This window comes from Nicotiana tabacum, chromosome 7 (genome assembly GCF_000715075.1).
Source record: "Nicotiana tabacum cultivar K326 chromosome 7, ASM71507v2, whole genome shotgun sequence".
NCBI classification, from domain to species: Eukaryota; Viridiplantae; Streptophyta; class Magnoliopsida; order Solanales; family Solanaceae; genus Nicotiana; species Nicotiana tabacum.
Window position 1 is genome coordinate 125,197,813 of NC_134086.1, and position 25,004 is coordinate 125,222,816.

The 25,004-nt window shown below is 35.9% G+C and overlaps 2 protein-coding genes across 2 annotated transcripts; one reads left to right on the forward strand and one right to left on the reverse strand.

Annotated features, from left to right (window-relative positions):
- Positions 1–2,145: 2,145 nt before the first annotated feature.
- Positions 2,146–3,036, reverse strand: LOC142162271 (uncharacterized). Its single transcript, XM_075218603.1, has one exon. The coding sequence runs from the start codon at positions 3,034–3,036 to the stop codon at positions 2,146–2,148; it is 891 nt and encodes a 296-aa protein (XP_075074704.1).
- A 5,906-nt stretch (positions 3,037–8,942) lies between these two features.
- LOC107829263 (shaggy-related protein kinase NtK-1-like) lies at positions 8,943–16,336 on the forward strand. Its single transcript, XM_016656739.2, has 13 exons — positions 8,943–9,110; positions 9,798–9,959; positions 10,088–10,180; positions 10,414–10,473; positions 10,597–10,869; positions 11,223–11,297; positions 12,538–12,594; positions 12,690–12,830; positions 12,938–12,988; positions 14,643–14,738; positions 14,831–14,914; positions 15,766–15,868; positions 15,955–16,336. Exons 2-13 carry the CDS (start codon positions 9,846–9,848, stop codon positions 16,035–16,037), a joined length of 1,230 nt encoding a protein of 409 aa, XP_016512225.1. The 5' UTR covers positions 8,943–9,110; positions 9,798–9,845; the 3' UTR covers positions 16,038–16,336.
- The last annotated feature ends 8,668 nt before the right edge of the window (positions 16,337–25,004 follow it).

Below are 25,004 nucleotides of genomic sequence, written 5' to 3' on the forward strand. Positions count from 1 at the left end.
CACTGAAAAATTGAATCAAACATAGCACAGTCAAGAACAATACACTTTCTTAATACTAAGGACTCCAACTTATCAGACTTACTAGAGCGAAGATTAGCATAAAACATTTTCACTAGGGGTTCATAGACTTTTAGCTGAGGAATAAAAAAGAACTTTGACCACCCTTGATAAACGAAGAGATCTTTTACCTTACAATTTTGGGCTTCCATGTCATCAAGGTCGACTACCCTCCCATGGCAATATGCTTGTCTTTTAGGGCGATAAAGAAGTCCCTATTTGGAGAATCCCAGAAATTGAGTTCCGACTCTAAAGAACTGGAAAGATCTATTTTTGATTTCTTTAGAATGAAGGAAACATGGGGTTCTTCCATAGGTCTTTTTCCCAAGGCTTTTTCTCCTAAGAGTTGAGAATGATCATAGAAGTCTGCCTGGGAAGAGGAAAACCCCTCAGAATGATCGGACCCTAGGTCTATCTGTTTATGGGGCTAAGAATGGGGTTTTGCTTTGGAGCGAGTGCTCTTCCTAGTGGAGGCAGAGAGATTTTTGGGTTGTTTGGCCATTGAAGAAATTTTTGGTTGGGCAAGTTTTCGGAGAGGGATTTTTAGGTGATAGAGACGATGGAGATTGAAAATAAAGTTCAACATTAAAAAGGAGACATAAGTTGATCAGACACGATGATTATCTTTTCTTCTTTGAACTCTACGACTGATGTGAAAAGAGAGAAAAAAATGAGGGAAATCAGAGGCGTAATTAATGAGTAAGAAAAGATATAGAACATTTGACAGACAAAATAAAATAATGGCACATAGGTCCTAATATTAACTATTAATGCAAATAATGCCAAGTAATTCTCTTAGTGAACAAAATTTCTCTTCTAATAAAGGCTTGGTAAAAATATTCGCTAATTGATCAGTTGTTCCAATAAAAGATATTTCTATATTTCCCTTAAGAACATGGTCTCTAATAAAGTGATGCTTGATGTCTATATATTTTGCCCTAGAATGATGTACAAAATTTTTAGAGAGACATATGGCACTAGAATTATAACAGAAAATTAGTATAGGTTTAAAAGAAAGTTCATAGTCACCAAGTTGATGAGACATGCACAATAATTGTGCACAACATTGTCCAATAGCGATGTATTCAGCTTCAGTAGTAGATAGTGCAACTGATGCTTGTTTTTTTACTGTTCCATGATATCAATGCTTTGCTAAGTAACATGTTCCACTGGTGCTTTTTCTGTCTTCCTTATCACCTACAAGATCAACATCTGAAAAACCTTCTAATTTAAACGTGTTAGAGCGAGGATACTATAGTCCATGAGAGACAGTTCCAATAAGATATCGAATAGTTCTTTTTACTGCAGTTAGATGTGATTCCTTAGGAGCTGATTGAACCCTGGCACATTTACAGAGACTAAACATAATATTCGGTCGACTAATAGTTATATAAAGAAGTGAGCCAATCATTCAGCGATACTTAGCTTCATCAACAGGGATTCCTTGTTCATCTTTGTCGAGGCTCGTTGAAGGACTCATTGGTGTGCCAATGGCTTTAGCATTGCTCATGCCGAATTTTGAATCAATTTCTTTGTGTATTTGGTCTGACATATAAGCGTTCCTTCTTTAGATTGTTGGATTTTAAGTCCAAGGAAGAATGTTAGTTCTACCATCATGCTCATTTCGAACTCAATTTGCATAAGATTTGAAAATTTCTTGCACATAATAGGATCAGTACTACCAAATATAATATCATCAACATAAATCTGAAAAATGAGATTACCTTCTGATGATCTTTTAATAAATAGATTTGTGTCTACTTTACCTCTTGTAAAACCATGATCAATAAGAAATGAACTGAGTCTTTCATACTATGCTCGTGGAGCTTGCTTCAGTCCATACAACGCTTTGGTTAGCTTATATATATGATAGGGAAACTTTGAATCTACAAACCCAGGAGGTTGTTTCACGTATACTTCCTCTTCAATGAAACCAATCAAGAAAGCACTTTTGACGTCCATTTGAAATAGCCTGAATCCCTTAAAAGATGCATATGCCAGAAGGATTCGTATAGACTCCAGTCGAGCTACTGGAGCAAATGTTTTGCCATAGTCGACTCCTTCATGTTGTGAATATCATTGAGCAACTTATCTGGCTTTGTTTCTTACAACCTTTCCATCCTTATTCAATTTATTTCTGAAAACCCACTTTGTTCCAATTACAGGAACATTTTCAAGTTTGGGTATCAGTTTCCATACTTGATTTTTGTCAAATTGATCTAACTCTTCCTCTATTTTCTTTGGCTTAATATGAGAGATTAGTGCTATGTTTGCTTTCTTTTTGAGATCTCTCCTGGTTTTCATTCCTTTGCTTGGATCCCCTATGATGAATTTTTGAGGATATTCAGGTTCACTTCTCCATTCACTTGGACGAACTGTATGAGTAGTTGACTCATTCAGATGCTCTGGTAGATTGTTACTGGTTTCATCAGTTGACTCTATCACAACATCAAACCCATCAGTCAACTCTTGAGATTCGCTTATCTCTTGAATTTCTTGAGCTTGATCTTCATCGCCTGAAGTAATTCCTTCATCACTTCTTGGATCGAATTTTCCAAGATTGCTCTTACCGTTATTGTGAATGAAACACTTACTTCCAAAGGAATGAAAATAACTAATATTAGGACGTCTACCTTTCCATAGTTCATAAGGAGTTTTCTTCAGAATGGGCCTTATGAGACATCGGTTGAGAATGTGACATGTTGTACTTACTCCTTCTGCCCAGAAATGATTTGGTAGTGAATGATCTAGTAACATTGTTCTTAACATATCTTGTAGGGTTCTATTTTTCCTTTCAACGACTCCATTCTGTTGGGGTGATCTTGGTGCAGAGAAGCTATGAGTATATCCTTGATCATTATAGAAGTCTTCGAATGCTTTGCTTTCAAAATCTCCTCCATGATCACTCTGGATTGTTGTAATCAGATACCTCTTTTCTCTTTCAACCTTCTTACAGAAGATCTCAATTCTACGCTTCATCTTTATGAGATAAGAAAATCACCCACGTAAAACGTGAGTAATCATCAACAATAACAAAAGCATGTTATTTTCCTCCTATACTAGCAGTTCTAGTAGGCCCAAATAAATCCATGTGAAGTAGTTGCAAAGGTTTAGAAGTAGATACAATATCCTTATTTTTGAAAGAGTATCTAGTTTGTTTTCCAATTTGACAAGCGTCACAAATATGATTTCTAGAGAAATTCAGTTTGGGTAAACCAACAACTAACTCATGCTTAGACAATTTTTCTATCAAATGCATGCTTGCAAGACCAAATTTTCTATGCCATAACCAAGGATCATCAAATATAAATGTTAAACAGATATGACCATCTATATTTTCAAAACCATCAAGAATATAAACATTTCCATACCTTTTACCTGGGAGGATTATTTTACTTGTCTCACCCTCAATAATACAACCTGTTTTCTTAAAATTTACCTCATACCCTGAGTCGCATAGCTGACTTATACTTAGAAGATTGTAGTTAAGTCCATCAACGAGATAAACCTCAGTAATATCGCAGTTGTTATTGAAGGGAATTGTCTCAGTACCGATTATTTTTCCTTTTGAGTCATCGCCAAACTTAACGCTTCCTCCATCTATTTTTGTAACTTCCTTGAACAAGTTTTTTTATCACCGGTCATGTGACTGAAACACACACTGTCTAAGTACCATTTTACTTTGTGGCTTCTCTTGTGGTGTTCCTACAAAACATAGTGATTACTTTCTTTTAGGTACCCAAGCTTGCTTGGGTACTGGTTGGTTAGTACTGATAGATTCAGAATTATTTTTGGGTTTCCAAATCCGTCCTGAAATATTTGACTTATGAAAATGACAAAAAGAATATTTATGTCCACTTTTATTGCAGTAGTGACATGTAACTCCTGACCCATTTTTAGGTCTTTCATTAGTGTTAGTACTAGTGGACCCTGTTCTGGCTGGTCCTTCTCCAGTTGACTTGTAAGTCGCATGGTTTGACCTGATAGAACTATGACTGGTAGATTTGCGCATGCCATTTAGTTGCATTTGCAATTCCTCAAACTCTTCTTGACGTACTTCTTTTTCGATTTCACATACTTCATGTTTGAGCTTCCAGTTTTTACTTTTTTTATTGAGTTTCTTTAGTTCATTCATTATTTTTTGAGACTCTTTCAAAGTAAGATCAAGAATATCCTGCAACTCATTGCATCTTTCACAGTTATAAGACCTTACCTTGCTTGTTTCACCTTATGCCATGAAACAGTTCTCATTATTATCTTTGCATTCGTCGTCTGAAGTGTCTTTGTGTGTCCAGCATCCTGAAGATTTGTTCATATCTTTTTCTAGAATTGTCATGAAGCAAAGATTTGCTATCTCTTTGCGTTCTGAACTATCTTCATCACTCAAGCTTCCAAATGATTTGTTCTTGTTGAAACCTCTGGAGATTTTCCTTTTCAGATCTGGGCACTCAGCTTGAATGTGCCCAAATCTTCCACACTCATACAATTTTCCATCATTCTTATCTTGTTCGTTATATTGCCTAGATCGCCTAGGTGAAATCCTTCTTCTCCTCATATTCCTGAATTTTCTCATTAAACCATCCATGTTTCTTGATATCATAGTAGTCTCTTCTTGAAGAGCTTCAGGATCATCATCGATATCATTTTCAGCTATTTCAGTTATGACCTTGAATGCGACTGTTTTCTTCTTTTCTTCTTGGTTGGTTTTCTTAAGATGTGTCTTTCAAAAGCTATGAGTTCTTCTCGAAGTTCATCATAAGATAACTTATTCAGATCCTGAGATTCAAGTGTGACTACTTTGGTCTACCAAGTAGTTGGTAGGCTTCTAATAATCTTTCTAACTTGATCACCACTCGAATATGGTTTGCCGAAAGCTTTCAGATCGCTAATGATTTTACTGAATCTGGCAAATATCTATTCAATAGATTCTCCTTCTTTCATTTAAAAGAGTTCATAATCATGAACCAACATGTTGATATGTGTTTCATTTACTTTGCTGGTTCCTTCGTATGTAACTTTAAGCTTGTCCCACATCTCTTTGGCTATGTCACAACCGGAAATTTTCTCATACTCTTCACCACTTATAGCATTATAAGCAAGTTTCTCGCCTTATTGTTGACTTTTACAACCGCCATTTGCTCATCTGTATATAAATTTGTATCTTCAGGATCAACAAGTGGTTGAGCGGCAACCAACAGAGGATAGTTCCCCTTTTTGATAACTCTCGAGACTTTAACATCATACGCCTTTGAATATATTTCCATAAGCACTTTTGAGTGGGGGAAATATTGTCCATTGAAGTATGATGGCTTTATTTGCAAAGTTTCTTCTTGGAATAGTGCTCCTATGATAACTTGATTTGCCATGATCTTTTCTCACGAGTTGTTAAGCAAAAGAAAATGTGGGCCTTGCTCTGATACCAATTGAAAGTACAAGAGGGGGGGGTGAATTGTTTGTTTTTAAACTTAATTGCTATTAATTGACTAGTTTTTCAATTAGTCGACTAGATGTAATAACTTGATAATTGTAAGGACAGAATTTAAGATGCAGAAATTAAATGCAGGAATTAAAGACACTAGAATTTTTATACTGGTTCGGATTCAATGTGAATCCTAGTCCCGTCTCCTTGGATTGCAAGGGAGTTCTCTTTCAGTGAATGAGTTTCTTTGAGTACATAAAGAATGGTGTGATCTACACCGATAGCTCAGTTCCTAATCACTCGTTTCTTTTGATACAATGCCTCACCAGTGTTGTTCTCCTTTTCTTCTCTAACTTGTTACACAACAGGTCTAGTAGAGCTACAATGTTTGTTTGCAGTAGAACAAAGAGAGGGTATTTGGTTCGATCAAAGTATATGTGCTAAGGTACAGATAAAAGTTTAAATACTTTGAGAGAGGCTTGAATTATGGAGAGATTTGCCAACCCAAGTGATTTGATCCTTGGAAAGAGATTGATTCTTTCCAAGAATAAGGTTATTCCGCAACGACTGTAACTGATGAGAGGCTTTAAAAATTTTCCTTGTGCGCGATCCTGGAATCATGATTTTTCCAAATTTAGATACTTGATTGATTATGTGCAATATCTTCGATATACTTGATTAATTTGATTCCTTTAGTTTAACCTTAATTGATTCCGTCAGTATCAACGATTCCTTTAATCACGCATGCTTTCCTTAATTGCCTTTGATTGATTCCTTCAATCTTGTATGCCAATCCATGAGTTCGTTGATCTTTGCTGATTGATTTCTTCAATCTTGAATGCTATCCATGAGTTCTTATACAAAGAACAAATATATTATTGTTATCATTAAAATCAGATCCAACAAAAACCTAATCCAAAATCATGACGTGTATTCATCGTAAGTGAGTGTTCCATATTCTAACTTTTTCTAACACTTTTGGATCCCATTTATTAATTCTTTAATAATACGATATGTAATGCAAACGAAGTCGACACCCAAAAAATTGCTTGTCCCATATTAAGAGCCTGTTTGGATGGGCTTAAAAGCTGGTTTGCCCCTTTTAACTGATGGAGGTGTTTGACAACCAAAAAATAGCTTAAAAAAAGTTAAAATCTGCTTAAAAAAAGCCAAAACCAAGAAGTTGGGTAAACCCAACTTTTTCGAAATTGGCTTAAACGCCATATTGTTTTGACCAAAGATATTACTTTCTTGTCCATATAAGTTTTCGTAATACCCAAATTACCCTCAATCAAATAAAAATCTAAAACCTCGTATTTCTCTATCTTAATGCACTTTAGAAGACATCAGTCCACCTTCTTTCCTCTTCCTCTCCGTTTCATCTTCATTTTTCTGCATTTTTGGTAAGTACTGTTCATGCCAAAATCCACTCTAAATCTCAAAGTTAACTCAAAAAACAAAGAGAAAGCTTTGGAAAAGAAAGAGCAAGATATGTAAATTTTAAAAGAGATATGCAAAAAGAAGAAAAAAAACAGAACATAGCAAATCCTATGAACTTGACAACAACGTTGTCACTAGTTGCTGCTAGATTCTCTAAAGAATTTGAGTTATTTAGGTTTTGAGGTTGGCCATCAATCAAGCCTAAACCCGAATAAAAATTATCTAAAATAATCAATTAAATTAAAATATAAATTATTTTTTATTTGAATTAACTCATAATTAAGGCTATTTCTGTCTTTTAACAGAAAAAAATACTTGCTAACACTTGTTTACCAAACACTTCAACAACTTTTTTTAAGTTTCACCACTTTTGTCCAAACATGTAACTACTTATTTATAAAATAAGTTCCAGCACTTATAAAGTGCTTTTAAGCACTTAATTTAAAAGTCATTTTTTTAAGCCAATCCAAACGGACTCTAAGAAGGAGCTACTTTCTAAGAACAAAAAAGAAAAATGTCATTCACACGAAAAAGAAAAAATATAAAAGCTACGAGTTATTTAGGAAATCAATTTTACTTACAATATTTTGGATTAAAATAAATATTAAATAGTTGGCAATCATCTATATCATGGTCTTTTTTATTTTTAGTACAATTTACAATGTAAAAATATATGAGATGCCTACTCCTTAATTTTGTTTTTAGTTTTTTGGCTTTTTCTCTCCAGCATGAGGTGTGCCCCTATAACAACAGTGTTGTCCAAAGCTGCTGACAGTGGCGCCGAAATCATTGCGCCTTTCTTTTCTTTTGTTAAACACACTGAAAATTCTAAAAGTGTGCATTGAACGGTCAAGATACAAGTAATTTACAAAATATGTTTTAATTTTAATATTATATACGTAAAGTCTAATTTCTCTCTCTGTCCAAATCATGTGACAATTGTTTTGAAATTATATGCTCCTTCTTACATAAATTTTAAGATTAGAATTCATTTGATTACTTATATTCTAAAACTTAGTTTGATAATCAATCTAACTAACTTTTAGGCCACTAAAAAATCTCTAACATGATACTTATATATACATTAAGGGGTGGTTTGGTAGGGTGCATAAAAATAATGTTAAATAAGGTGCATCAATAATATTGGTATTAATTATGCTTGTATTAGTTATGCTAGTATTAATTATGCTAATATATTTCTTATCAATTGTTTGGTTTGATGTATTAAAGCATTGCACAATTTTTAAAAGAATTGCTTGTTTACAAAAATGCCCTCAAAATTAGTCTGTCACTCTAAATTTTTAAAAGAAATATATGTTGAGAAATATTTTAATATGAAAAAGTTTTAAAAAAAAATCTGATTTGTCTACCTATATTGTAATATGGAACTAAATATTTATTTATAAAAAAGGAAATATGCTAAGTATTTACTAGAGATATAATTTTATTTCTCACTATCTGAATTATTTTAAACTTGCATTAATATAATAACTACTAACATATTTTAATCAAGCATAAATTTTGAAGGATAATTTTGTCTTTAACTAAATTAATGCATGCATTAAAACCCATTGCATTGCTAATACCATGGTTTTCTAATTATGCATAAGATAATACCAAATATGATGTATAACTAATGCTAAAATATCTACCAAATAAGGTATTATTAATACACAAAACTAATACATACATTATTTTATCTAATGCATCCTACCAAATACCCCTAATTGTGTAATTTTGTCAATGTCAAAATTTTTCGCAATCAATGACGAGTAATTATTTAAACTTGTTTTATTTATCTGTACTACATAAATTATAACATTAAAGTAATTGTACATTAAACCTTGTGCCTATAAAAATCATCAGGAAATTCGACCGACCAAAATGTATTTTATATTGCTTCTGCTTTGACTGTCACACTCTCCGCATTTACCAATCCAAAAAACTTGTGAACAAAAATGTAAGAAACTAAAAACAATTAAAAATTAAAAATTAAAAATAAATAAGAAAGAGTAAAAATAAAAACACATCTCTCTTTCTTTCTCTCTCTCAATCAATATCAGGTTTTTCTTTCTCTCTGTATTTTTTTTCTCTCTCATCTCATGGTGATGGTATCATCTCCGCCACAACTTTTATCGGAGAGCCGCCGGTGATCGGTGTCTTTCTCCATCTCCTCTACATTTTGATTCCTTTGGTAACCAGCTTTTTCTTATTCATATTTGTCTTTTTCTTGTTTCTGGAAAAAAGTTTAGCTCCGTTATTCTTCGCTGTAGATCCGTTTTCCAGCTTTCGGTTTAAATTCCTATGGATCGGGTTATTTATGGATCTGCTTAGATCTTTTGTAAATTTTGATAATTCGTTATTGTTGGTTTTTTAATTATTAAAAACCGGCTGTTGCCTAGTTTGTTTATTGATTTTTACCCATTTTGAAACTGTCTTTTGGATTTGATATTGTTTTATCTTGTTTAATTTTTTCCCTTCTCTGCTATCTGTATTTTTCTATTTCTGCCATACCTAAAAAATATTCGCGCTGTTGCTAGTTTTTTTTCCCCGATTTTTCTCTTGTACGGAAAAGGTAAATTTGACTTCATTATTTCTAAAATCTATGCTATTTTTCCCTAGGTGGATGTTTAGGAATTTTGGTTTTCGTTTTTTTTGGGAGAAATATTTGTTGGACTTTGGCCTGGTGTAATTTCCAATCGGAGCTATTTCTGCTCTAGTATTTGTTATTGTACTGTGACATTGATATTGATCATATGTTTGAACTGTTTGATTGGAGGTTTTGCCAAAAAAGTATCTACTTTAATATGATTTGTGATAAAGCGAAATCCTTTGTAGGATATGTGTTTAATGTTCTCGTTTTTTATGCCATGTTGCTCAGGTGAATGACCTTTTGAGGTGATAAATAGCGAGCAAGCTTTTCTTGGAAATGGCTTCTGTGGGCTTAGCACCTACGTCGGGTTTGAGAGAATCTAGTGGCCATAATGCTGGGGTAGATAGATTGCCTGAGGAGATGAATGACATGAGAATCAGGGATGATAAGGTCTGCATACTAAAGAGCATAGACTTTTTTGGTTTTTGTTGTTTTTATTATTAGATCCTTTCTATTTTGTGGTGATTTCGTTCTCCTTTTCAAACTTTATTCACCAGATTTAAATTGTTTGTTTGTAGGAAATGGAAGCAGCAATTGTCGATGGTAATGGGACTGAGACGGGCCACATAATCGTGACAACTATTGGTGGTAGAAATGGCCAGGCAAAACAGGTAATATGCCATGTCTCTCACTTTGATGTTTGGTTCTGTTGGTTGTTGAGAAATTTGGTGGTTCCGGCTTTCATCTTCTTGAATTGATGATTAGGGGGAGACAACTGAATTGATTAGGGTAGACACATGCTCCTATTACAGGTCAAATTGTAAACTGCATAATATAAAGTGGTCTGTACGGAGTAGTTGCTTTTCTTATTCGTGTTCTTTTCTGTGGTGGGAAATGATTGCAGACTATTAGTTACATGGCTGAACGTGTTGTTGGACAAGGATCATTTGGAGTGGTGTTTCAGGTATTACTTTATTTTCTTCATTACACGGGTCATCATTCATGTATGCCTATCAAAATACTCTTCCTACACCCATGCGGAGCTATAATGTGCACAATTATGTGATTCTCTGATTTGGTTACTCAGGCAAAATGCTTAGAGACTGGTGAAACAGTTGCCATAAAGAAGGTTCTTCAAGACAAGAGATATAAGAACAGGGAGTTGCAGACCATGCGTCTTCTTGACCACCCTAATGTTGTCTCTCTGAAACACTGCTTCTTTTCGACAACTGACAAGGATGAACTATATCTTAACTTGGTACTTGAGTATGTCCCTGAAACTGTTCACCGTGTTATCAAACACTACAATAAGCTGAACCAAAGGATGCCATTGATACTTGTGAAGCTTTATACATATCAGGTAGTGTACTCTTTTTTTGTGAGTTGTCATTTATATAGCTCCTCCTTGTGAGGAACGCCGAATATGAGATCTCTGCAAATTCCGTTGTACAAGAGATTGTTTTTCCTTTTGTTTTATATAAAAGGACATGTTCGGGAAGAGAGTATTGCTAAATTGCTCCAATATTTTTCTAGTCTTATGCTTGTTTTGAGGGATGGGCTAAAACTTGGAAAAGTTCATCCAACCGCGGTATTTTTAATGAGCAACTAGTTTCACACGTTACCTTGTTAATGCACTTGATAGCTAATGATTTTCTTGAGGGTGTTGTATTTTGTAATATGACTGAATTATGAGATGCCGTTTCCGTGTGGCAGATTTTCAGGGCGCTGTCTTACATACACCGCACTATTGGAGTGTGCCACAGGGACATCAAACCTCAGAATCTTTTGGTATACTCATCTATCCTATTCTCTTTTCTGCTTATTTCCCTTTAGCTTTTGATTAAAATTGTTGTTGCCAGTAACCCTTTGTTTGCAATTCCTTTATAATATTTATTATTGTGAATATCTAACCCAAGGGTATGGCCTAGTGGTCGATGAAGTGGGCTAGAACCATGAGGTCTCAGGTTCAATTCCCAGTGGAGACAAAAAATACTAGGTGATTTCTTCCCATCTATCCAAGCCTTGGTGAATAAAGTTACTTGGATACCTGTTGCTGGTAGGAGGTAACAGGTATCCGATAGAATTAATTGAGGTACATGCAAGCTGGCCTGAACGCTATAGTTATAAAAAAAAAGTTAATGTGAATATCTACTCCAAATGTACGGGGAAAACAAATAACAAGGATATGTGAAAGTTTGTTGATGATTTGGTTTGTGGAGAGGAATAATGCAATTTGGTTGATTATTACTTCTAAAAGAGGAGGAGGATTATTTCAATTTCTTATGGATTCTCTTACAAAGATAGTAATATGTTAGATGAGACTAATAGTAACATAGTTGGCGCACTTGTGACAATTCCAAAAGAAAAGTTTTTGGTGCACTTGTTATGGGCTTATCTAGACAGGCAATTTATTCTGCTTTGCTTACATATAACAACAACAACAAGTGGAATCCCACAAGTAGGATCTGGGGAGGGTAATGTGTACGCAGACCTTACCCCTACCCTGAGGAGGCAGAGAGGCTGTTTCCGAAAGACCTTACCCTTAAAATAATTTGAATCAGCTTGCTAGCTATTGCCTTATCCTACCTGTGGGCTCCTGAAGGGATTGCAATCTAAAAGAAGACTCAAAAGAAGCAATCAAAGACAAAGTACTTGATGCGACTATAACAGGAGAACATATATTTTTGCACTTTTAATTGTCACAGAATGATGCAAATTTTCTTCAGAATTTGAAAGGAAAGGTTTTATTTATTTTGCTTGGCCTAATTACCTTTCTCTCAAAAAAAGTTTGATCTCCCTGACCTATTGTTTCTTATGACCAACAACATCCCAGTGTATTCCCACAAGTGGAGTCGGGGAAGGTAGGATGTACGCAGCCTTAGCCTTACCCTGGAAGGGCAGAGACCTATTGTTTCTTATGACCATTGAACATATATCAAATACTATTAAGAATTATTTGTGCTGCCCCTTCCCATATCGCGCTTCTCTCTGGATACTAAGCAGCCATGGTCTGTATTCTTTTTGGCAGGTGAACCCACATACCCACCAGGTCAAGTTATGCGATTTTGGGAGTGCTAAAGTTCTGGTGTGTTTCCATTTTTGCTTGTCTCTCGTCCATCCTAACATTGAGTCTATATGGTGTGTATTCTGATTGTAGATTTCACTCTAATTTTTTGGCAGGTTAAAGGAGAACCAAATATTTCTTACATCTGCTCTAGGTATTACAGAGCACCTGAGCTCATATTTGGTGCAACAGAGTACACTACTGCTATTGACATCTGGTCTGCTGGCTGTGTCCTAGCTGAGCTACTTCTTGGTCAGGTAGGTTGTTACTTTCTCCTATTATTAGCCTATTATGACCATGTTCTGTATTCATTGTTTTACATGGACAGTTCTCTCATCTCATTCTTCTCTTTCTCCCATTTCAGCCTCTGTTTCCCGGTGAAAGTGGAGTTGACCAGCTTGTTGAGATCATTAAGGTAATCTCCTTATTATTTGATTTCCTTGTCTGCAGTCCCTTTCACTTTCTTTCCATGAGCTTTCTGCTTTTTTTGTGATGAAGTTTTCAGTCATTGTTATTATTTTTTCGATGAAGTAAAATTATATCATTAAAGAGCATCAGGAAGATGCTAATCAAAAGAGTTACAAAATAGTGTTAGATCCAGTACATGAGTGTCTAAACTAGGACCAAGCAGCTAACAAAATCCAAAAAGTTGACACTACTTACAGGGGTAAGAGTTCCAGCTGAACAAATTAACTAAGCACTTAGCTTTCAAATAGTGAACTGCAGTCGAAATCCCATCAACACACCTGTCATTCCTTCCATTCTAAACACACCCAAAAAATTGCTGCAGGAATCATTCTCCAGTTATTAGTATTTTCTTGATAACCGAGAAATCCCCGAGGGCCAGTAGGGAATGGTTAAAAACGCCATAGATAATGGCCCTGGCCCTCTATCCTTAAATATTAGGCTTTTGTTTGCGGCAGTGTTCAAACCCGTGATGTGCGCCTAACCCGCACATCACATGCTTTGTTCTTACCACTGACTAGACCAAAACTATGGGGGCGTGATGTGTTCATTTATTTTCTTTTTTCTTTTTGGGTTTTCTTTTTGTTTATTGCATCCAATCACACTTTTTATAGGCCTTCTTCCTGCCTCTCTGTTACGGCATTGTCAACTACTTGTCTCGCAATGTTGTGCGGCAACCTTTGTGTGATTTCTAGTGCCAAACTATTGCCTTCCGCAACAGTTTTTTGCAAATGCATTTTATCAGGGAGATAGTAGCTTTTTATGGGGGCTGATTTAGTACATCCCTATCAATTTAATCATTTGAGGGGAATTCCTTAGCAATTAGAATTTCCTTAAGATGTAATAAGGGAATTTAAAAAAAAAAAGAAATTAACAGAAAAGGGACTTAAGTCAATATACATACAGATTAACCTGTTTTTCTTGCTTCCTAGCTGTTTGTTCCACGGTTTGATATTAAGGTGAAGATCACCTCTTTCGAACTGCCAGTCAACCAAGCTTAAGGTTATGATTCTTATGATTTGTGGATCGAGTAGCCCTGAGGATGGTGGGATGGGCTTTTTGGACCAATTATAGTGTAGATGAGGCCACCCACCAAAAAGTTGGAAGTCTGGTTCTGAAATTGGAGATTCTGACCTGAATAGTTTGTAAATGCATCTGGTTCTAGAAATATAAGATTTTGACCTGAATAGTCTTTACCTGCCAATGATTTTGGCCTCTACTAGGGGGTGTTCTTGAAATTTAGGTTCTTATTCTGTGCTAATTTCAGTTTGTCAAATAGACATAGTTTCTAGATTGTAATTCAAGGACGGAGCTTTTTCTGGATGTTGAGGAATAGAGCTGTGGCGTACATGTAATCTGTTATTCTGCTTGATGTAACCGTTTCAGATTTGGAATTGCTGTAACTAAAGAGGAAGTGCAATAGAAATATCTTTTAGTGATAAGGCAGCTTTCTTTGTTATTAACATATCAATTGTTGTCTTTTATAAATATGGTTAAGAAGATACACAACCTTTTGTATAGCCGTGTTATTTAATTTGTCCTCATTTTTGGCCTGATGTTGATATTTCCTTTGCCCAAACTATATCTCCCATTATATTTTGCAGGTTTTGGGCACTCCTACAAGAGAAGAAATTAAATGTATGAATCCCAACTACAATGAGTTTAAGTTTCCTCAAATTAAAGCTCATCCATGGCACAAGGTACTTGAAATACAACTTATCATATCCAGCCCCTTCATAGGACTGTCAAGTATACATAAGGCAACAAGTCATTTCTAATGTTTGATTTTCAGATATTTCATAAGCGCATGCCTCCAGAAGCTGTTGATCTTGTCTCAAGATTGCTGCAGTACTCTCCTAACTTGCGTTGTGCTGCTGTAAGTATGCCAAATTTGTTTATTTGAGCTAATCTCTTATGCCTCTGTGTACTCACTGATTATACATGGGTCATCTTTCTGTATCTCTGTTGCAGTGTTGAGCATATTGTATATTCTAGACATCTTATAAATGATTAAACATGAACAATTTTTTTTGCTGACAGCCATGCCATTCTCCCTTCTCTTGTCTTAATGCCTTCATATAATTTCTTGAAGAGTACCAATCACAATAAAAAAATAAAAAAGAAATTCTTGAAGAGCAATGTTATGGTTATTCAAAGCATAAATTTTTTGAGACTTCAGGTTACAAAATACCACCATCCGATGAGTAGATGCAGTGCATGCATTGTTTGAAAGGATGTGATCATGGATCCTTCCATTGTTGGGACGGCAGTATTTTGTTGATGTGCTGTTGTGGCTTGGTTTATTACTTAAATATTTGATATTTCGCCAACAGAATATTAGTATAAGATGTAGGTGTTTTGGATTTTGAAACTGTGTACTTTTAGCATCATGTGCACTGTTTCTTCCTTGTCCATACTTGTTTGTTTAAATGGTATGTATAGAATAACTGGCTTTGCTTAGTTCTCTCAATGAAACTTTATACGTTGTTGAAGCTATGGATTTCATGGTCCAAGGATGGCTATACTGAGTTTTTGTTCTGTTATTGATCTTTCAATTTAGTCTCATACTGTTAAAATGATATGCATAGCTTGGTTCTGGAGTTTGTTCATTGTACAAGCATATATTTCTTTGCTTCTTTTGGTGATCATGTTGTAGTTTATTTTGCAATTTTACAAGAATTCATGTCTTGTTCCAAGTTGTGATAGGTGTATAAATTTTGAATGCAGTTGGATGCCTTGACTCACCACTTTTTTGATGAGCTTCGTGATCCCAATACACGCCTGCCTAATGGACGTTTCCTTCCTCCCTTATTTAACTTTAAGGCTCACGGTATGTTGTTGATAAGACTTTTATCAGATTGACTTCATTTCGATAGTTGAAATTGAATTATTGAAACTGGGTTTTCTTGTCGCCAGAGTTGAAGAACGTGCATGCAGAGACATTATTGAAGTTGGTTCCAGAGCACGCCAGAAAACAGTGCCCGTCCCTTGGGTTATGAGTTCCTTCCGAATGATAGAAATAATTTAAGTGTACCCTTTGAAGCTGTGTTTCCTCTGTATCAATTTGTTTTTTCTTTCGCTTATCCCTCATGTATCTGTTGTCCCTTTGTATTATTATTATTATTATTATTGTTATTTTCTTGTTTTGTAAAAGCAGATGTAGGGAATTGATCTTTAGCAAATACCCGATCTTCAACCTGTGTTCCTTTTACCCTGTTCCTGTATGTCCTACGCTTGTAACATTATGTGGTTAAGAATTAACAGTTTTAAGCGAACTTTATTATTACGGGATTTCAAACTGATGGTAGTGTGACGGTTGATATGGCCGTTTCTCTCGCTTGTGATATTGGCATATGTCGGCTCCTGAGATACTTGGTATTTTAACATTTGACTGACATTTGGTTTTGTTGTCCTCAGTGAGACATTATTCAACATAACCTGCTGACATGATTGTCCGATGAAATAGAATTTAGCTTTTATACATTGACAGTGTAAGACTTTTATATTGTGTATTTTAATCAGTCAAAGCATGTTACAGGTCACAAAATAAGTTACTACGGTCAGTTCCATATTTTTGTATGTCATTTAATTTGATCTTGTAAAAACAATTGTGCACTATTAATCAATAGGAGTTAAACTCTATCATCGACTAACTGCTGTAAAGCGGCGGAAGTACTGAGGTGCTTTTTTGTTCTCAATGGGTCAAGTGATTACTTGAAGCCTTTGTAAGATTTCAGAAAATCGTGGAGCAGTCGAACCGACCCAAGATTGGTGACAATTTGTGTTAGTATGTTGTAAAATGGTGGTAAGTTGTCACGTCCTTAGTCTTGAGCTAAGCGCATGTGCGGCACTTGCTCACGATCTTGCGATGCCAAGTCAGCTTTACTACACTAAAGATCACTAAGGAATGTTAGAACACAAGAGAATTATCAAAGGAAGCTTTTGTATTAGAGAGAACTTGATTGTTTTGCTTGGTAAATTATAAATGAATGACCCCCTTTATATTCTAGTTTCCTAGGGGTTAGTGTATAAATATTAATTGTTACACAAGTCCTTATTATTTACAAAATAAAGGCTTTCGCTAGAATTCTCTACAAGACTAGAAGATTCCGAGGAGTTTCCTAGCAAATCCATTGGGTTCTAGGGTCTTCCTAATGAAACCTCTATATTTTTCTTGAACCTTCCTACAAGTGCATAAATATCTAGAGCTTTCCCAAGGAAATTCTCCATAGTTCTAGAATATTCCACCAAGATCTAGTCCCTAACTTATGTAACTCTTCCATATGGCAAAAATATATGCCAAATGACACCTACGTGGCATGATGATGTGGCGGGTCATGACACTCTCCCCCACCCAATTTTGTGCCGCCCTCGGCACAAAGCATTGGCACGTACGCACGCACCTCGCCTTGGCGTCGCTGGAAATCTTTGTCCATTAGCCGTGATGCCATATGAAGCGGTTCGCCTTCCATGTTACAAGGTACTGGTCACCTTTCTTTTTGCCTCGTTTGTATTTTGGACGGCTAGCAATGATGGCCTCGATCCTCCGCCCATCGGATGCCGCTCCTTGCTCTTGGCCTGAATCTTCTCATGACTCAACCAAGTCTAGTAGCTTCTCAAGCATCAAGTCCATACTTCCACTCCCTATTTGGTTGCCCTCTGTGGTCCTAGCCTTGCTAGCAAACTTGACCCCTCTGCTTGGTGCATCGTCTGAGTCCGATAGCATGCCATCACTTTGTAACTCACCATCCTCTTCAACTATGTCCGTCCAACTTTTCTTGCTGCCACCATGCTCCATTTGCATGACGCCAAGATAGGTTATGGAATCCCCTACTTTCGGCTTAGATTCCAAGTGCATCCCTCCAATGCAGGCGATTCCTCCTATGTTACCTTTATGTGCTTGAGCAAAGTTCCTGATCATTGCTGCAAGCTTCCCCAACTTTGGGCATTCACTTGCCCAATGTGATCCTTCACAGAAGCAGCACCCTCCCTTAGGCACGTACTCGCTACCGTTTTTTGGTCCCTTGCCGTTTCTCTTGGACCCTAGTCCGTTATGGGATGACCCCTTGCCATTACCCTTGTATACCTCGGCTATGCATTTCCCGTTGTCCTTGTCATGATCTCCCTCATCCTTCTTGGCATTGCCTTCTTTGGATTTGGCAGGCTCCATCTTGAAGTCAAAAAGTGACTCGGCTACCCATATGGCCTTGTTCAGGTTGGCTACTTGATGTCTTCTTAACTCTTGCTTTGCCCAATTTTGCAACCCATCCATGAAGTAGAAAAGGAATCTTCCTCGGACAAAGACATGATTTGCAGCATTAAGGTAGTGAACTCGTGCACATACTCCCGAATTGTGGCCTATTTCTGAGTTCCCTTAGCTTCCGCCTAACCTCATACACCACATTCATCAGGTAGCTTCTTCAACTCCTTCTTGAATTGCTCTCATGTCTCAATCTTGCATAGCCCTTTTTTCTATGTTGGCACACTTCCGACGCCACCCCAGCACGACAACCTCGGTCAAATACATTGAGGCATTGCGTACCTTAACAACGTCGTTATCCTCCCTGACTATGTCAAAGTACTTGTCCATCCTCCAAAGTAAGTCTGCCGGTTTCCATGCGTCCCATGCACCGCCATACTGCTTTCGCTTAGGAACCTTCATGTTGGTCCCTTCTGCAAGTACCAAGCCTTTGGTAATTTTGACCATGGTTCTCTACAAAACTTCCTTATAGAAATCTCTTGTATTCTTTCAAACATTCCTTAGTCATAACCTTTGCTCTGTTACCACGTTGTCACGTCCTTAGTCTAGAACTAAGTGCATGTGCGGCACTTGGCACTTGCTCACGATCTTGCACAACACGCTCACGATCTTGCGATGCCAAGTCAGCCTTACTACACTAAAGATCGCTAAGGAATGTTAGACCACAAGAGAATTGCCAAAGGAAGCTTTTTGTATTAGAGAGAACTTGGTTGTTTTGCTTGGTAAATCACAAATGATGACCCCCTATATATACTAGTCTCCTAGGGGCTAGTATGTAAATATTAATTGTTACACAAGTCCTAAATATTTACAAGTAAGTCATTTCTCTAGAATTTTCTACAAGCTTTGAATCTTCTAAGAACTTTTCTAGCAATACCATAGGGTTCTAGGGTCTTCCTAATGAAACCTCTATATTTTTCTAGAACCTTCATACAAGTGCATAAATATCTAGAGCTTTCCCAGGAAATTCTCCATAGTTCTAGAATATTCCACCAAGATCTAGTCCCTAACTTATGCAACCCTTCCATACGACAAAAATATATGCCAAGTGACGGCTACGTGGTATGATGATGTGGCGGGTGTTGCATCCAAACACACACGCAAGAATACACGGTCGTCAAGTAATAAAGTGACTAAAAGTCGGATGTCGAACCCACGCTGACTTGTGATTAACTATTAACTAAATTAGACTATCCTAATTATCTAAATAAGAATTAAACCTAGAAATATTTGATTTTAAACTAATTAAAATAGAGAAAAAAATAATGAAGTTTGAACAAAGGAAGAGCAACTTTTTATGTTATAAATGTGATGAAAACGATCTAGGGTTATGGGCTATCTAACATTCCTATTGTATTCTTCAATTAAATTGACTAGCTAATTTATCAAGTTTATCGATTGACAGGGTTAATATTGCTCATAAGAATCTGTCGAGTTCTTACTCGCCTATTCAAGCTAACCTAACGTCTATATGTCTATGGAATTAGAACTAACACGAACACATTTATAATTCATGCAAATCATCCAAACAAGGCAATTAGGTATATGTCTATCCTAACCGCGAATCCGTTCCCCAAAGCCCAGGTTCAAGAACTTGCTCAACTCAATCCTATATGCAATGTAGAATTCCCACTTTAGAGTTCAACTCTAGATTCGTAGATCGTATTCAATTGGTGATCAAGAAATCAAATAATTAAGCGCATGATTGAATAAATAAACCAATATGATAACCTAAGAAATCAAAATCAATATTAGAATAACAATAGCCATGAAAGAACTAGAATCCTAGAACGTGAAGTTTAGCTCCACATAGACATGGTAGACAAACAACAAATCATACAAAGAAACATAAAAATTACTAAGTTTGGTGGAAGAAAAGATGAAACCCGGCCTCCAAGGCGGCTCCTTGCTCTCTCTAGGTCGAATTCCCTTCAAAAGGATGTTAGATCACCTAAAAGGGGCGTTTTTAGCCTATATATTACGTACAAAAGTCGTGGGACAAAGTTTTCCTTTTCCTATCCAACTTAGCTTCAGGTATTGATGCTAGGGTGGATGCTTCGCATCCACCTCAGCTTCCAATTCTCAACTTCGCATGCTAGGGTGGATGCGAACCCTTTGTTCCTCCATCTCTGTTGTGCCCAGGTGCGGATGCTATAGTCCGACTTCACTGCTAAGAGTGCACCAACTAGCCTTCTTTCCAAGGTTGGATGCGACGCATCCACCCCCTTCTCCTATATTTGGAGCATCTTTTCTTCATATTTTTGCACTCCAAACATCCTCAATCATCACACACAACTTAATTAGCCATAAAACCAATAATTAACACATGTTGGAAATTTTAAAGACCAAATAGCACCAGAAAGAGGTTAAAACATGAGTGAAGTAGTATTAAAACATATAAAAATATGCCCAACATCACCACCCCACACTTAAACCTTTGTTCATCCTTGAACAAACCATTTCTATAGTAGACGAAACAAAATTAAGCTCTTATCTTTCAAAGCACACAACACCTATGACCATGGTTGATAGCAACAATTAAGCTCTAGCATATGCATTCAACACACACTTCCCTTTAACTTATAACATATTTCAAAAATATTCAAAACAAAAGCATCATGCTCTTAACAATCCTAGCCTCAAAATACGACTCAATGTCACAATACACTCATGACATGAACACCCAACACCATAGAGAAGTCTAATAACTAACCATCCCTCGTGAAACCATATGCCCTCACAACAAAATCAAGGAGAATAAGAAGATTCCACACACTCTAATCAAATACTCAAATATATTTTAAGGACTCATATATCAAAGAAACGTCGCTCACTCTCACAAAGAACTCACATGCATGCACTTGGTACCATACGCTTGCCCATAATGTAAATCTCTACTAATGTAAGCTCGCTCGATCTAAAATCAATTAGGATTTTTCATGGTTGTAATGTGGGCTAAGGGACGAGTAGGATATATTTTAGGAATAATGACTCACCCTCCTAAGCACTTTAACACATCACATGATAACTTATGCGCAAATCCTTCAATACACTTTAATTTTTCAACTAAAATCACTCCCAACAAGGTTCCCTTTTTCTTTAAGCACTACTTTAAATTATATCCCACTAGCAAGAACAAGATGTCAATTTACTCTCTTATTTTTTTTCTAGATTTTTCTTTGTTTCAACACTTCTACACTTCTCACTAGTGGTGTATTTTTTTTTTTATAATACAAGTGCGCCTTCCCTCCTTTCATTGGTTCCACTCTAAAGGCACCCGACACTTAGTCCTTCCTTACTTCTTTTAGCGTTCATTTTACAATTAAAGTACCTTAAGATGTAAAAGGATCAAAATAATGTCAATTAAGAATAAAAAGGATATATGCTTGTAATGTGGGTGCCAAATAAATGTCTATAGGCTCAAAAGGGTTAACTAGGGATAGATTTTATTTGTGATAAGCAATAAAGCTAAAAAAGATCAAAAAAAGCCTAAAATCAATTTTCAAACCGAGCATCACCTAAAATTTCGCTTTAACTCACATACCGGGCAAGTTCTAGACACAATTACAATACATAGACTACACAAAAACCTTACCACACATGGCATATGACTATTGATATCAAATTTTCCCCTCATGTATTTTAAATTTTTTGCATAATACTTTTAAAATATTATACATGCATTTACAAATATGCACAAGTATTTTACAATTTTCTCTACAATTTTTAAAGGCCCTAAATCCATCTATTTTTGTATTTTTTATTACATAAACGTTCAAAACTATCCCCCATATTATTATATGATGGTTTAATCATCTAAATTCATCATTTATGTTCATATGAGTGTTCAAATATTTTAATTATATTTTTATAATTACATTTGCATGTTTAAGACGATAATTGCATATTTTATTAATATATCCCCTACATATGCATAACTACATAATTTATTCAGAAAATGATTTTTCATATTTTATAATATTGAATAATTATTTTAGATCACCTTCATGCTTGAAAATTATTTTTATCATTTAATTAACTATTTTTAAAATTATTTTATTTAGTAAAATGGGCATTTAAATAATATACCCTAAATTATACCCAAAATCGGACCCCCCAATCCAATTTATTTAACCCAAGCCCAATTCAAATCAGACCCAATCCAATTAAACCTAACCCGACCCAGACCCCCTTCTAATCCTGACCGTTGATCTCTGAGATCAACGACCCTTATTCTTTCTTACCATATTAATCCCAAACGACCCCCTAACCCCTTTCATTCTCTCGAAACACGCCGTCATCATCTCCCTTTCATCTCCCAACTCTCTCTCAACCTAACCATAACCCTAGTCGTTGTCACCAGCGTAAACCTCCCTCCTATGGTGCTTCTATGTCTTCTCCGACCACCCCTGGCCTCTTACGCTCCATGGCTCTTCGACTTCATGAGTCCTTGAGAAGATCTCAAGGAACTCCAACTGGTTCCGGTTTGAAACTTTGTTTACCGACCTGTCTCAAGCCATTTTTCGTTCGTAAGTAAGGATCTCTCCTTGTTTTATTACGCATCTATGGGTTCTTGACCTATTCTATTCACTTATGCTATTTTTCTAAAAACCCTAGTTCGATACTGTTAGTTCTTCTCAGATCTTTATAGATCTGAGGTGATTCGAATGTTATTAAGTGTTTTCCTTCAAAAAAATCTCTTGTTTTAATTGATTATTTCGATTTTTAATCACCCTTTCTAAACTAGGGCTCATCTCAAACTTTTCTTCAACGATTTTTCTAAGTTCTTAGTGTTTAGTTAATTGTTTCTTCATCATCTTAACTGATTTTCGCATGAATGTTCAAACCCTAGTTGTTTTTGTGCGATATACTAGTTTCTTCGATATTGTTTAAATACTTTGTTATTTTTGTGATACCAGTCGTATTAGTTTACTCCGTTTTTGGTCTTAAATGTTTTCCTTGTTAAAATCCAGTATTTCTTTGGGATTTTACCCTAATTAATCTCTATTTATAGTTGGAACCTGTTTTTCTTGCTGAATTCTGTATTTCTGTGAAGCTTTACTTATTTAATTTCTATTTATGGAATCTGAGTACTTCTTTCCCAAAAATCAGTATTCTTTTGATGGTTTTACTGATTATTTCCTATTATTTTGCCCTGTTAAAATCTGTGTGCACAGATCTTATTTGTTCCCTTATTTGTGACTTTAATTGATCACACTTGCCTTAATAAGTTATCCGCATGGTTTTGGGATTCTTACTGATTTCTATTTGGTTGATTTGGATTCCTTACCCTAATTAACCCCCTTTTGCTGTGACCGTTAAGTGATTACCCCTAATTAAGGGGTCTATTCCGGACTCCCTTACACGAATTGATTCTTTTATTATTTGATTGCCCCTAATTGACTGACTTCTGATTTTCTTTACCTTATTTGCTCTACTCCCTAAGTGCTATATATACACTCTTTTTTTTACCTCTAAAAAACACGGACAAAGTTTAACAATACACACACATACTAAAACTTTCTCTCATATCTCTTTCTGCTACTTGTGCTCATTGCTCGTCTAGCCTGCTGAAAGCCAAGGCTAGACTGTGGAACTCTAACTGCTTTACTTTCTGCACTTTGCTTCCTTAACTGGTATGTTCTTATTTCAATATCATTTTGAAATTCAAATCTATGCGCTCCATAGTTGTTAAATCCATGCTTATTTCCACACTAGTTTAACTGATTATATACTTAGTTGTTCTTCCTGTTTACTGCTTTGATCAGTATGCTTAAGTTTTACCCCCCTCTTGTTCAGTGTTTTAATCAACATGTCTAGGTTTCAATCTTATTGTTTGCTATTTTAGCCAGCATGTTTACTTGAGCTTTTGTCTGTTTCCTTCAACTAGCATGCTCATTTTAAATGGTTCAGGCTCCTAATTAATCTGATTAACCACAATTGGTATGACTAATTCTGTGTGGTAGACCCTTGTCCTCAATATGGATATTCCTGCATTCTGTCTCTATACTCTAATGTCTATTATCATTTTAGCTTTAAGTATGATTTCCTTGTTAATACTCTGAATTAGTAGTTTGTATTCTAATGCTATGAATTTGGTCACTGGTTGTCAATCAATCCCTGCTTGTTCTGTGTACTTGTTGATCAATATATTTCCCCTCTTATCCATGTTCATGTGTTTCTAATTTAAGCTCCCCATGTTCCCAACCCCCCTGATCCCTGTTTGTAAACTTGTTTGTCTTCACTTAGAATTAAGTAATAAATTGCTTTGAATCTGGGAACTCTAAGTTTTGTAATTATGTGGTTGTTTGTTGAATCTTTGTTCTTCTCAGAATTGCTTCCAAAACTGTTTTCACTCTTAACATTTTCTTAAAACTGTTTCCATTCCTGAAATATCTTTTCACTCTTAATTTTTTTTTTTCCTTTATACTGTTTTTACTAAGTTCTTCCAACTATGTCAAGTACTCTCACTTCTACTCTTAGATTATTTAAGTTCTGCCCCTCCAGTGTGTGTACTGCCTATGAATCCATGAGATTCCTCCGAACTCTGGCACAATGGGGCTGGCCCTTCCACACCGTACATAACTACTTCTCTATTTATAAGGATCTTGGTATGAGTATTGCCCGGGGTCCTTGAGTTCCTTGGGAACTTTTACGCACCAGGATACCTCATTGGATACTATGGACTATTACATCTTGGACAGTT